Consider the following 14,907-nt stretch of genomic DNA (forward strand, 5'->3'; position numbering starts at 1 on the left):
ATAAAATTTACCATTGCACAAAGTCCGACAAGTTGCTGACTCGCTGCCAAGACGGTAAAGAAGAGACTAAGGCTTGCACCCTCCTGACCCTAGGGCACCACACTTCTTCATTTCATTTCCTTATAACAAAGATAATCGCAATGGCGGCTTAACAAAGGCTTTCTCTTCCCTTCCTTTACTTGTAATGCTAAGTGATGTGCACAGAACTGTCATCTGTGGAATACAAACAACGGAAGGAACTATGACGAGACCTCTGTGGGGAATCGGAGGAAACCATTTACCTTGACTCTATCTGGTCTTCCTTATTTTCAACCCGCAACAGAAATACACATTGAGAGTTTTCATATTTACAAACCTGAATTTTCCTGTTCATTCATCAACTCTTCCACATCGTTTGGATGGTCCTGCGATGCTATGAATTAGGAAAGAGGAAGTTTAAAATGTCTCAAATCAGGTTTGTATATGATTCCTATCATCGGAAAGCCATAAATCTACCATGTTCACCCAGAGAGTGGACATGCATGAACTGTACTTAATGCCAAATACAAAGATAAGGCAGCTTCCAACACCAGCTCTCTTGAGAAATATACACATTTAGGAGTCCAAAGCGTATGAGGGCAGAGCACCAAAGGGCAGCGCAGTCAGTCCTGCTCCTGCCAGAAAGAACGCCTGCTATGCGGGGTCTCTACATGGGGACTCACTGGATCCGACTGCAACTGGTCCAGTGTTTGTGGATCCACAGCACTGAAGTGATTCAGATCCTAAAGGCCACTCAACAATTCTGAGAGGGGTGGCTTAAACTCAGAAAAGAGGCATGTGTTCCGATACTACGAAAACTAGTCAACACAGGCTACGAGAAAGACGATGAATCCATCTTGAGTACAGCCATGTTTTCTGAGGTCTCAAGACATGCAGGAAAACATGATCTAAATATCTCATTGATTTCATAATTTAAGGCTATCAGTCATGCATGTGCATCACCTTGCTTTTGTTTCTTTGTCTTTCTTTTGTTTTGTTTGAGACAGGCAGGTCTTACTTTATAGCTCTGGCTGGCCTCAAACTAATGTAATTCTCTTGACTCAGCCTGCTGGATGGTGTGAGACACCATGCCCAGCTTGGTTTTCTTGTTATTGTCTTGTTATTGTTTGTGTTGGTGTGTGTGTATATGTGTGTGCTTTTTGACAAGGTATTACTATATAGCCCAGGGGAGTTTTGAACCAACAACCTTCCTGCCTCCACTTTTCAAGTGTGAAATTATAGGTATATACATACCATCAAAACCAAAAGCAGTTCCTTTTTATATTTTGACAGAGTAATCCACTACTTGGGGGAAATGAATATATACACAAACAACATTATTATCTATATATCAGGATACATTAAATAATTTTAAAATATTAATAATTAGTATCTCATTTGTATCTCATGATGCTGTTAGAAGAGGATTCACCATAATAAATAAATACTAATAAAAATCTCACCTGTCTCTTCCATATGGTAACTATCCTCAGTCTCTGGAAAAAAAAAAGCATTGAATTGGCATTAGTACTCTCATAAATGCTGTATATCTACATGTCTATTTTGAATGCTAATTCAGGTAATTCCAATGTTTACCATTAATTTTATTATACAACTATCAAAATAAACCATGGAAATATCAGTTAAGTATCTGTCATTTTATCACTACACTTTATGTCACAGCATCTCACACATCCTCTCACTGTCACCAACCAACATCTCCACCGCGTTAACACACACCAAACAAAGAGTATAGAGAAGGCAACAAAGGGGTAAAGAGAAGGCAATTCACCCAGTGACCCACAGGGACAAAAGGCTGGAGCCGGGAACAACGGTGCCAATGACTCATCCATTCCACAGCCTTCTGGGGCATTCTGTTTACTAGCTTGGTCTCTATAGGAAATAGCGAAGATGCCTATCTACAGATGAAAACACAAAACAAGAATGGAGGAGGACTGGGATGTTTGCAAAGCTAAAGGGAGAATGTCTTTTTCTTTTTTTAATTAGCAGGTGGTTGGCTGGCTTTGTTATTTTGCTTTCAGACAAGGTCTCCTCACTAGCTGGCTACAGCTAGCCGCTGTGGAACTCTCTGCAGAGACCAGGCTGGCTTAGAACTCATGGAGGTCCATCTGCCTCTGCCTCGTGAGGGCTGGAATTAAAACCTCGGACGACCACACATACACAGAAAATGTCTGGGTCACTGAGTTCACCATTTGATCGTCACCACTGTGACCTTTGTGTATTTTATTTAGAGGTCCTTTGACAATTTGGTACATGTACAGAACGTGTTACGGTCACATTCGTCCTCCATCACCGTTTCTTCATCCCCTGAGTTCCCCCTGGACCCTTTCTTTCCAACAGGCTCACTCTATACATTCTTATCTGCTTTTTTCAGGATTTAACCTTTACATATTTTATGGAACAGATATAGAAGACGCAAAAAAATTTTAATATCTAAAGACTTTCAATGATAAAATTTTTTGGTTCAAAATTTAATCTGTTTTATCAAAGATTATATTAGCAAATAAGGTTTCTTAGAAGGGCTTCTTCCTGCCCAAAGCTGAGCCTCCTAACCTTACTGACATTAAATCCTCCCTGCCTTAGATGATATCAAACCCACGTGGGCTGCAATGGCCTGGATAGCCAGCACCCCAGTAAACATTCTGAGCCACTGTAAGCCACGCTGAGCCACTGTAAGCCACACTGAGCCACTCAACCAGAGACTAGGGGAACAAGCAGGGAACCATAAAGATGCGGAGAGCATTGCCTGAGCATCTTTACTCAAAACTTAGAAACCTGTTTCTATGAAAATAATGACATACATGATGAGTCTGAAAGCTGTAACCTGTGTCCGTCAACGGCTACAACAGCTACAATGCTGCTGAAATCAGATGCATGTCCAAAAGCACTTTGACTTGCAAAAACTATTTACAATATACATTCCTGACAGTTGCTGTGTATGCCATCCATCAATGCCATCATTTTTTTTCTCTGGAGAATGCCTCTCCTGCTCCAAGCAGGCTTGGTGGGAGCTTCTGGAGACTCACACGTAAATTAGGAGGGGCTACTAGTAAGGAAATCTCCCGGCGTCTTACGTCAGAAGTGCGTGTGCTTTCCTGCTTTGTGGCTTGCAGTTTTTGGACCCACTTTTTAGTTGGTTTTGCAAATAGAGGTCCATCGACAGTCATGTTTACAACCAATTAATTACGGTGGGTAACTGTGTTTGCACTACAATAGCCACCGAGTGCTCCAGAAGCTAGTGAATTCTCCACTAGTTGGAAACGCTTGCTTCCTGGCTATTCACAAAAGGCTGTCTGGGGATCTGTGCTGTGGAACCTACAGACTGCTCAATGCCCAGTGTAGGGAGACAGCGCTATTAAAAAAACAGCCTGGACACAGGGCAAGTGCAGTTCATCGTGACTTGAATGTCATGTGACACATGGCACCTAAGTGGGGCAATACAGGAAAAGAAGTCTGCTAAAGCACTGCACTTATCAATGAGTTTTTTTTAGGCTTTGAAACAAATGAGGTTATCAGTTTGCTTTAGAGAAAAATGTGCTCACTTTGAAGCGCTAAGCTTCATCCTCAGGATATTTACATTTTAACATTGTTCTTAAAGGAATTTTAGATAAGTTTTAATGGTTACACTATAAGCTACCAACTCTTCAAAAACAACCAGGTTCTACCTTCAGGGACTGCCCCAGGTTCCAGGGCCTCAAATCTGTCATCTCTGTCAGTCACCGTGAGGAAGTCCTCAACCTCTGGCTGTGGTCCTTCTGCTTCAAGCTGCAGGTCTTCAACAAGGAGAAATAAATACAGTGACGGCAGGGAACAGTTAAGGAGCCCATAGCAGCAGCCAACCTAGACAGGGTCATCTGCAGCCACCCCGTGAGACTCTGCCATTGCCCCCTTCTAAAGCTATTTTCTCACTCTGGACAATATCAAATATCAGTCTGTCTTAAAGTCACTTCTGATTACCATGTGAACTCACAGAAGACAGGAACCTCACAAGGTTACCCAGACCATATATTAAGCAGGTAGGACCGCGACTAGCCAATGAAGGTGCTCCTAAATGTGATGAACTCATAAATGAAGTTTTAAGTAAAGCATACATCTCTTTTATAACCTATGAGTGAGAAAAGGGGCCACATCACGACCTTCTATTGAGAACTGTCACATTCCATGTAGCAGCTGTAACCGACAACTGAAATGTTTTAATGTGGGGAGCAGCTGGATGCCTTCTAAACCACATCGCTACACCCAGACCGACCTCACACAGTGCTTGTAAACTGACCTCGGCTTAGTTTTTTAGTTTGCAGAGATGTAAAGTCCTTTGCTGAATTTTTTAGGATATACCAAGTGACCATGCTACATGAATCCATTTCAATATAGTCTAAAAGGTGACCCTGCTCTCAAATTACCCCACAGTGGCTTGCATGGCTTCTGGCAGATTATTTTTTTTTTGCAAACAGTGTCCTAGCTGAAGATGCTGAGTGAGCTGGACTAGGCTGTATCTGGGGTCTGGAGTCTCATGAGGCAGGCTCTGGAGTTAGGCTCTTTCCACCAACTGTCTGTGTAGACAAATTACTTATGCCATGCCAGAAGTTGCCTTCCATAAAACTGGGATAAAATCATCTATTTATAACATTGATAAGAGGAAGGAAATACTAAAAATATGCCAGGTCCATCCTAAGTATCTACTGTGGTCATTACCATTACAGTTACTCTAGAAATAACCAGATTCTTTCTACTGCTATTGAACTACCCCAGGACCACAGGAAGCTTTAGTTATTCTGCATAGTGTGGCATGGTGGTGCCTGGTTCCACAGAATCATATAGGCCTAGTTGTGTAGATAGTTTTATAGAAGTTGCCCCTTATCTGCAGTTTTGCTTCCTGTTTCTGGGGCTAGCCACAATCTGAAACCTTAAAATACCACAAATAAACAGTTCATACATTTTGAAATTTGTGCAATTCCTAGTAATGAAATAGCTCTTCATTTCTCTCCATCCTACCTTGGATATAAACCATGTTTTAGTCCAGGCTCATTGACAACTGTAAATGCAATCTGCCCATTAGTCACCTAGCAGCCATGTATAATCGGATTTAGTGGCATGGTTTCAGTATTTATAGTACAAGAACCCTTATTTAACTTAATAATAGCTCCAAAGTACAAGAATAGTGATGTTGGAGGTAGCTACAAAATCTTCATATTTAGAAAAAAAAAAGTTGTGCTAAGTTTGCTATTGTTTTTTGTTTTGTTTTGTTTGTTTATTTGTTTGTTTTTTGTTACTCAGAGATGTGCCTGCCTCTGCCTCCTGAATGGCAGGACTAAAGGCCTGCCCACCTCTAGTGTACTTGTAACAGCACAAGTTACAGCCATGCTATAGGATAAAGACGAGGGGCAGGGCTCAGGACTATTTCTAAGGCTTCTCAGAGAGCTGCAGGAGGATGCACAGGATCTGTTCTTCATCTTCTCGTCACCACCAGCTCTAGAGTTGCTCCTCCTTTCAGATCTGCTACTCACCAAAGCACCCACCAAATCCAATTGCTCCGGGAACTGCGTGGCCCTCTACTGGGCACTGTCCTCTCTCCTTCTTCCTTCATCCCCTCTAGAGAAGTTCTCCTCAACGGACATGTCACTGTTCCCACTAGAGAAACCATGGGAGCACTGTCCAGTGGCTTTGAGTCTACTGCTTGGCCAGTGTCAGCCACGCATGAGGAAAAGAAAGCGTATCCCAGGGGCCCACTACACTAGGCACTGGCAACTCTCTGTGCTGTTGCACTTTCCCTGTACAGCTGATGCTACTATCCAACTGTAAAATATGAGGGACTTAGCTCTAGCCACACAGCGAATGCATCGCAGATGCAGGATAGCAGTGACGTTCATGACAATAGACCCAAGGAGGCCACGCTCCCTCTAATGAGATAGGAAGATGGGGTAGGGGTGAGAAACACACCCAAGCTGATGACACAGCAAATGCAAAGGCCCCCGAGACACATAAAATGGACTGGAAAGGGACAGAAACAGCTGTATGAGAGGCTGTGTGAAACGGCATTAAGGTCACATCCAACACGGAGCAGAGAACAGAAACAGCGCCATGGCAAGAGACGACAGACACAGCTAAGGCATAAGAGTCACAGCATGTGTTTAAAAAAAAAAAAACTTGACAGGACTCGCTGCTAGAAGAGTGAAGAAATCATGGAAAACTTGTGAGGTTTTAGCTTGAGCCACTACAGCCCTGGCAAAATCATCGATGGGAGGACGAAGGGAGGGAGAGATGCCTCAGAGGTTAAGAGACTGCTCTTCCAGAGGTCCTGAGTTCAAATCCCAGCAACCACATGGTGGCTCACAACCATCTATAATGTGATCTGATGGCCTCTTCTGGTCTGCAGGTGTGCATGCAGGCAGAGCACTGTACACATAATAATTAAATAAACCTTTTAAAAAGAAAGAAAGTATGAAAAGCTCAAGTAAGAGCAATTGGCATGGGGAGACCACATTGTGAAGGAGGTAGTAAGCCTGTGCTGGGCACAGCTGCAGTCTGAGTTGTCCATGGCATCCGCAGCTGTAACTGGGCACAGTAAGATTTGATATAAGTCATTGGTGACACAGGAGTAGCAACACATAAGTGATGTCTGAAGCCATGGACCACATGGCTATGGAGAAAGCCTCCCTAAGGACATAAAACAGAATCAAGAAAGTGAGGTAAGGAACTCGGCTCTGGGATGGATTCTTTCCTCTTCCGGTTGGCTGTTCATTGCACACATCTTAGACACTGGGCCATTCTGAGAAGCACTTGCTGCTGGACCTTTCCACTCTTCTGTACCCACGCCCTGGTAGAACTGACCTTCATGAGCCATCCTGACTCCATATCAGGTCTCTCTGCTGCATGCAGAACCCTCCAGCCTGGGTTGGTCACTCTATTTTGATGCTCTCATTTATTCTTGGTAGAACACTGCCCTTGAATTATTTATGTTCATTTATTCCTATGATTTTTTAATTAAACATGTCCATAAAACTCCTACACAATGAGGTGGGATTTTTAAAAATATGTCCAGTGCTGCCCTGCACCCCCTCCCCAGAAATAGTAGGTGGTCTATAATTACTCAGATTGTAATTATAGAAACCCAACTACTTTAGTAACTTGTGTAAAACAGAATTGAATTCATACCATGTTCTGCGTGTACTGATTCCTGGAGAAGAGACTCAATTTGCTCTTTTACTTCATCTTCAACACTCTGGACTTCTAAAATAATTACAAAGCATAAATAAATAAAAGAATACTCGAGTATTAATGGGAAATTCCAACACTTAAATATGGCATCTGCTCCATATTAAAATGACTACATCTGGCTGAGAGGCTGTGCATTCTTTTTATCTATATGCCACTTACTCCCCTACATTGGCAAACATAGTAGACACTTAAAATTGGCCTTATTTGCTCAGCAGGTGTAAAGATTGACAGACTTTCAAAAAGACTTTTAATGAAAGGAACTAATTCAGGCATACGGTTTGCTTTAAAAAAAAAAACTTCTCTTTAAGAGTAAACGCTTTCAGTTTCTCACTAATAAAATTCACATTCTCATTAGAAGAGAGCAAGAACAGACCCTTCACAGAGAGGAGAGGGGTCCTGGAAAAGACCAAATTCGGGATACACTAAACAATGTGACCAACTTCTGAGCTCCCCACAGGAGGAAGGGTAGCACTGGTGGAGTGAGGACCAGCGTGAGTAGAGTTGGCCGATTCACAAACATAAAGCTTACATGGTAACGAACACCCTCTCGGCTTCAGACAAAAAATATATCTGAAAGCCACATCCCCGGGCTCTAACAAAAATGACTGACGAAAGCGGACATTGATGATGATGTCCTGACAGCAGCACAGTACTTAACAGATTATAAGATAGCTATGTCCCAACACTGCTCAATGAGCTGTTCCTACAATGACCCTGTTGCCAGTTTGCTAAATTAAGAGCGCTAGACTACACCCTGCTATCACCAGGGTCGCATGTGAGATAATGCCAATGACAGCCGTTACAAAGCAGAGGGCGTCAGTGACAGTCACAGAACAAATTCAACGTTTAGGCAGGGGAGAAGTTTAGCACGGTGTGCTAATCACTTAATACAACCTTTCTGAAGCATAAAGACGTTATGTTTGTTTCACTCGTCACCCATTATATCCCGATATAATTATACCGGTCCCTAAGCTCGATTTGTCCTTCACTGTCTCCCAGTGTTTGGGAGAGCCTCCTCATTGGACCATTTCACAAGTGCTGAGAAAAGCATCCAATGGGATCACAGGAAGATTTCTAGCCAAGGCTTGGGGGGCGCTCAATTCTTATGCGTGGCTTCTTACTGACTCCGACTCCAGGAGCAACCCGGATTGAGAACTACAAATGGGTCCTCCCACACTTTTCCAGGCTCATCTGTCACGAGGACCTGTTCTGAACTAGGTAAGCACTCCCTGACAATTCATTTCTGATTCTATGCACGTCTTTCTTCTCCCTTGGAGAGGGTGCAGAGGCGGAAGCTGGACTACAACGTGTTAAAGAACGAATAGAAAATAAAGTTTAAAGCGGCAATTCTATGTAGTGCGCTCTTTCAAAAGCGTGGTTGCTGCAGGGAAGAGAGGGGGCGGTGGAGGCGGGAGTTAGGAGGAGGGCGCCAAAGGCTCTATTTTAATGTGTGTTGGGAGAGACAAGTAAAATAGGTGGGAGGAGTCAGAGAAAGAAAAAAAAAAAAGGACCAAAGTCTCAACAAGAGAAGAGCTGGGAGAGCAGAATGCAATGGGAAAAAGACACTGCCAAGGAGGTTAGAGGAAAGAGGTCTAATACTAAACCAGTGGGAATCAGGAAACATGAAGAGCGGGAAGCACATGGCACATCTCAGCCTCCGTCCGCACTCACTTAAAAACTAGAATTTAAAAACTAGAAATGTAATGTATTTGGTACAAGGTAACATATTAAGTGTTAAATTCAAATATTTAAATTTAAAACTTTTTTTTTTAAATCAGTATAGATTCTGGAGCCATATAACAATCCCACAGGCATGGGAGGGAGAGAGTAAACTCTCCTAGGGTTCTGAAATTAACAAGTTAATAAAATTAGACTAACGTGTTGTTCCTTGAAAGAATGAAGGAAATCAAATACGTTTTCAACAGCACAATTTGGGCTGTTGTTTCCAATAAAATGTCATACCCAGGACTTTCAATAGGTGGCGCAAGGAAACCAGTTTTCTTAACAGTGCAACAAAGTACAGATGCTAATCTATAATTATCTTGCCACGGGCAGAAAACGGCAGTAAAATTTTATGTGCCAGTTGATTGAAACACCTCAGCATTTCCAATCTATGAGTCAAAGTCCCTTTATGGAAACAATACTATGACCTGATGTATGAAGTTACGGGAACAGAAAGCATAAGGAGGAGGAGGTCTAGGCGGGCTTTTGATGGGGGAGGGGTGGGGGCAGGGAAGGGTTTATACAAACAAAACAAAACGGGAGCTCTTTATTCCTGCTAGAATATTTCATGTGGCAGACACTGAGCAGCAGACTGCGTGCAATCTGTGTCTGCTTTTACTCTGAATTAATACAAAGGGCAACGGAGTGCTGGAATTAGTCAGGACGCCTTTGGCTTCTGTCGTTTCTAAGTGCATGGACTCCGGCAATGCACAACCATTTGTGCCTTGGAATCTTCTCCTACACAAACTAAAGCAACCTGGCGCTTATTTTCACTACAAGATTATTTTACAACTTCAGAAAAGAAGAAATGGTGGCTTGTTTTATAAACAATGTGAAAAACTGGATGAGACGTGACTACTTAACTGCAAAGATCCCCACAGGCCAGGCAGCCTGGGAGTCTTCAGGGATACTTACCTGGCCCCTCAGCGGCATGCCCCTGCAGCTCTGCTGGCGCTTCTGCCTCCTCTGGCGGAAATGTCCTCTCTGAAGTAGCTCTTTCTTTAAGCCCTGCATTTTTTATTCATAGGGTTAACTGGGGCTTCTTTAAGAACCATCTTTACATTTGAAATCAGGAAAAATAACTTCCAAACATTTGACTGGTGGTGCAAGGAACTCACACTTTGCAATATTGAGTTTAAAATTGAAGAGAGTTTTCCTCTTTCACTTCACAAGGGACTTTCAGTATATCGAATCCTTTTTTTTTTTTTTAAGGACATTCATGAATATTTACAACATACAGCCAAGTCTGACCTTGCCAACAGTAGCTCAGTGTGAGTCCAGGCTGTTCTCTTGTGTAAGAGAATGAACACCTCCTTAGCCAGAGCTCAGCGCCCAGCAGAAGGAAATGTGAGACACTTGAATTTGGCCTGTGCACACTCCAGCATTCGTGTGCAACGCTTTGATTCTTCTGGGAACACCGGAGTATTAAATAAACCACACTCAGCTCACTATTTACAAGTTTCTCAAAGTTCCACCTATAAGCAACTATGTTTGTTATTTTTCTGGAGCTAAAAATGTATCAAAAAGTCCCTGTTTTAAAAGTCTCGAAAAAACAAAAAAACCCAGCACTCTCGGGAGGCAGAGGCAGGTGGATCTGAGTTCAAGGCTAGCCTGGTTGGTCTACAGAACAAGTACCATGACAGACAGATGTGTCTCAGAAAACAAAACAAAAAAGAAAGAAAAAGAAAATAAATAAAAAAAGAAGAAAGAAAAGGGAAAAAAAGGCAGAGTAGCAAGTTAACATGAAAACTGACTTTAAAGCCACGCGAACACCAAGTTAGTGTTTTGACGTGTTACATGTGAAGCACATGTTAGATGAATCCTTAAATACAGCTGTTTAGGAAACAATGCCGTGACCAAGAGTCCAGCTGTGTTTGCTGGGCTCTGAGCGTCTCTGCCCTCCCTGAGAACTGGTCGAAGGTGGTTTCTGGGAAGGTGTGTGCACTGTAGTCCTTGGTGAAAGGTCAGGCCAGGGCTGGCACTCTGGATGTTTTCAGACACAATACCCAAAGAGCTAGCTTTCTGTAACTCACCTGAGGGTCCTTTGTCGTTACAATCCAAAGTGTAAAAAATGGACAATTATAACAAGAGAAAGAAAAAGCATCCAGTAGGAGAAAATACTGCACAGCTTCGTTTCCACCCAATCTATCAGTCAAACGACATATTATGAACCGCTGCTCAGCACTATATCCAGAGCTGACATTGGCATAAGTAAGCCTTATTATAAGCTTCAAGCAGTAAAAGACCGTATTTATACATCTTCTTCACTGGGCCCCTATACACTTTTAATGGTTAATGAAACAATCCACGCTGAAATGGCTTTAATAATCCATAGAGAAGAACTGGCAATATACACTTCTGCTTCACAAAACCAGAAGCAATTCAGCCTCAAGGGAAAGGATTCTTGTTTGTCTGTCTGCTTGCTTGCTTGTTTGTTTTCGTTAAAAGTTTGATTCATTTACTGCGAAGTCCAAATAGCAAAGGGTTAGGAATGGAATTTTAAATGAGTATTTCAAGATCCACTATGAAATGTAATGTGTCTGTTACCTAGTCCCTGTGGCTGCATACAACAAAACTACATATAATTCATACTGGTTTGAGTAAGACTTTTTTTTTAAACCATCTAATTTAACATGTAGAGCAGATGTAGGCTGGCTTGCGCTCAGCTCCTAACTTAGCTGCAGACAGCAACCCGGCTCCCAGGGACAAGCCTCTTCTAGACAAGATGTCCAGAAGGAAAAGGACCACCACCTGCTCTGCTCTGGCATCTCTGACAAGGCAGCACTCCAGTACAGCTGCTTACTCTCCCTATGGAGGCCTGGATGCCGCCTGGCTAGAGCAATGGTCAGATAGGATTGAAAAATAAAACAGGATAAAATAATAATAAAAAGCAAACAATTTCCTTACAACACCTTGATTTTTGTTCTGCAGATTCATTAGACAAGTTAGGAAACTTAAGAATTTACATTTGTGATCAACTGTTTCTTTCGTTTTAATTAGAAGTGCAAGAAGGCACCAAAAGTAAATGAAGTCAGCATTTAAACCATTCACAGCACCTTTGAACATGGGCCACAGTTTTCCAGGGTCCATTATTAACTTGCTTTACTTTAGTCACTGCTACTCAACCACACCTAACTAGAATGAGGATGACATAATATATTTATCTCCATAAATGTGACAGTCTCACATTTACTAAATGGCAAATATAAATTCATCAAAGACTCTATCAGCTGCAAATGTAAGGAATTCCTCCACAGTGCGTGAACGTGTGCAATACACGCCTTCCAGAAGGAACAAGTGAAAAGCATAGGGAACAGAGACGGGAAACATGTTTTGGAGAAGATGTGGCAAGAGGCAATGTAAGGGAAAGGGCTCAGCAACCAGATCTCCACAGACTTCTAAGGTCAGAAGGGCAGAGCCACAAGGTACACTACAACCCTCAGGCAGCAGGCAGCAGCAGGAAAGGAAGGCAGGGTTTAAACACACAATTGCCCTAGTGTCTCCAGGCCAAGATGAAGGAATCACCTTTCCTAAGAATCACACCTCTCCTCAGTATCCACAGAAGATTAGACCTAGGACCTCCAAGACACCAAAAGCCAAAGATGCTCAAGTCCCTTAGGAAAAGTGGGGTGCCATTTATAACCACCTGTGCACTTCTCCCTGAAAACTTCCCATCATCTCTAGGTTACTAGCTATCCCCAACACAATAGAAATTCTACATGAATTAAAAACCTAAGACTTTTACAAAATCGCTTAGTCTTCGGTGTACTAATACTACAGTGTAGAGACCGAGGGAGAACTTGTTCCTACTCCTCAAGGTGCCTCCAGCTACTGTTACTTGTCAAGAGTTAGTGCCAAGCACTCGGAAGAAGGATAGAGGACTAACAAGAAAAGACTTGATACCCTAGCACCATATTCAGGGGGAGGAGGTCCCCCACAGCCACAGTCATAGGGAAGGGGGATTGAGGTGAAAGTGGGAGGGAGGGAGGAATGGGAGGATGCATGGGATGGGATAGAAAATGAGATGTAATAGGAATTATTTTTAATTTTCAATAAAAATGTGTTTAAAAAAAAAAAAAAGAGTTAGTGCCAAGACGGCAGCTGATCCACATGCACATGGCTGAAAAATATAAATCAATACATCCCGAGGGCTGACAAGCACATGAAACCCTATAGATATTCTGAGAACTCAATAGCAAAATTGCATATATGATAATCAATCATGCTAAATTCCCTTGTGTGGTCAGTAAATACAGGTTTTATTAATTCTACCAATAGTTTCAGAATTAGGCAAGATTCTGAGGCCACCAGAACCACCCCTTGATAAAATAGGGGACATTTTTATTCAAAGGATCTTTACGGGGCCCAGGAGAGACAAAATTCAGAAAGAGGAAGAGTATGTCACTAAAGAAATACAGACAAAAAGGTTCCTACCAGCCTGGATTAGGGACCAGCAAAGGGACTCCACAGCAACTGGACCCAGTAGATGCTCTTTAGCATCATGGAAACAAGTGAAGAACTAGAGGGTGCAAGCACCCTGGCACGGATGACCACTGGTGCCTGAAGTAAGCAGGGTGCATTTGCACCTCACCTCTAGCAACTGCGCCCCCTGCCTTTGGTGGAATGCACACCTAACAACAGGAACAGTTAAAAAATGCAGGCACCGTAATTTTTTTCTCTTCTAAAAGTCTCCAATTGTGTTAAAAGGCCTAAAAACTTTCAGTTAGCCAGGCACAGTGATGCACGCCTTTAGTCCCAGCATTCGAGGAAGCAGAGGAAGGTGAATCTCTCTGAGGCTAGTCCAGGACAGCCAAGACGACACAGAGAAACCCTGGCTCGAAAAACCAAAGAGGGGAAAAACTTTCAGCTTATTTACAGCAAGCAAGCACTGTCTATAGACTACCGGCAACTGGCCAGGTACTGTGCAAGTCACAGTCTGAACTGGACATGGTGGCTATGGCACAGTGGCAAGCTGGACAGGACAGCTTTGGCACAGTGGTGAGCTAGACAGGGCACCTATGACACAGAGGTGAGCTGGACACAGAGGCTATGGCCCAGTTGCCAGACACCCAGGTGAGCCAAACATTATAAGTGCATATGTGGCAGCTGGGCTGGGTCCTACACATGGTGTTCGCAGCAGTGGGGACAGGCACAGAAGTATTACATGTACTTTGTTTTTCTGCCTCAGCCCTTCCTACCTTCACAGCATTTCCCTATGGGGCCTCCATGCACCTGACGGCCTGTCTCCCTGAGGCTCCATCAAATCGGTGGCACGCTACAGATTTCCAGGAGTGTGTGTCCAGTGAGTCGGTGAGTGAGAAATACTGCTGTAGCATGTGAGTGTTTAGAAGACACCACTATCACAAACAAAAGCTTTAAATGGACCTTACAAACATAAATTGCCTGCAGAAATTAATTTCAATGAAAAAAACTGGAGCCAAATTAAAAAAAAAACAAAATTTTATCTTATGTAGTTATATCCCTGGACGAAGGGAAAGGACTTGGGACCACAGTTTACCACTGAGGATGTATCTCTCAGACTTTTCATGAAGCCTGGGGTGGCAGTACACAACCACCATCTCAGGAGATTAAGGACGGAAGATCAAGAGCAGCCTGAGGCACAGGGAGATGACAGCCTGCAGGGCAGCTTCGTGAGATTCTGTCTCAAAACCAAAACAAAAGGAATGAAGGACTAGCCTTTTTCCGGCACGGGGAAAGCCTGCATGAATGCCCTATACCTTGAAAACCATGTTTTTTTGTGAAAATACATCTGCCATATAATACTCTCTCCTTCCTAAGAATCAAAATGTTCTCTTCAGATAGACCAGGAAGAAATGCAAAACTCACAATAAAGCAAGCCCGGCCATATTTATCATACGTTAACATTCTATCATGCTCTTTCACTGTCTAAAATTCCTGCAGATCGAGGGG

General features: G+C 42.8%; 1 protein-coding gene across 6 annotated transcripts in view; it reads right to left on the reverse strand.

Moving 5' to 3' along the window:
* ASPH (aspartate beta-hydroxylase) overlaps window positions 1–14,907 on the reverse strand; it is a 204,669-nt gene that overhangs the window by 125,252 nt on the left and 64,510 nt on the right. For 5 of the 6 annotated variants that reach the window (XM_084776185.1, XM_084776181.1, XM_084776180.1 and 2 more), the window contains 5 exons: window positions 9,892–9,984; window positions 7,192–7,266; window positions 3,705–3,812; window positions 1,482–1,514; window positions 356–412 (listed from right to left, as the gene is read on the reverse strand). In XM_084776185.1, coding sequence (XP_084632311.1) covers window positions 356–412; window positions 1,482–1,514; window positions 3,705–3,812; window positions 7,192–7,266; window positions 9,892–9,984 — 366 coding nt within the window. The remainder of the gene's footprint in view (window positions 1–355; window positions 413–1,481; window positions 1,515–3,704; window positions 3,813–7,191; window positions 7,267–9,891; window positions 9,985–14,907) is intronic. The other variant, XM_084776183.1, reaches the window with a different exon arrangement.

This window comes from Acomys minous (assembly GCF_964271855.1).
Source record: "Acomys minous genome assembly, chromosome: 1".
NCBI classification, from domain to species: domain Eukaryota; kingdom Metazoa; phylum Chordata; class Mammalia; order Rodentia; family Muridae; genus Acomys; species Acomys minous.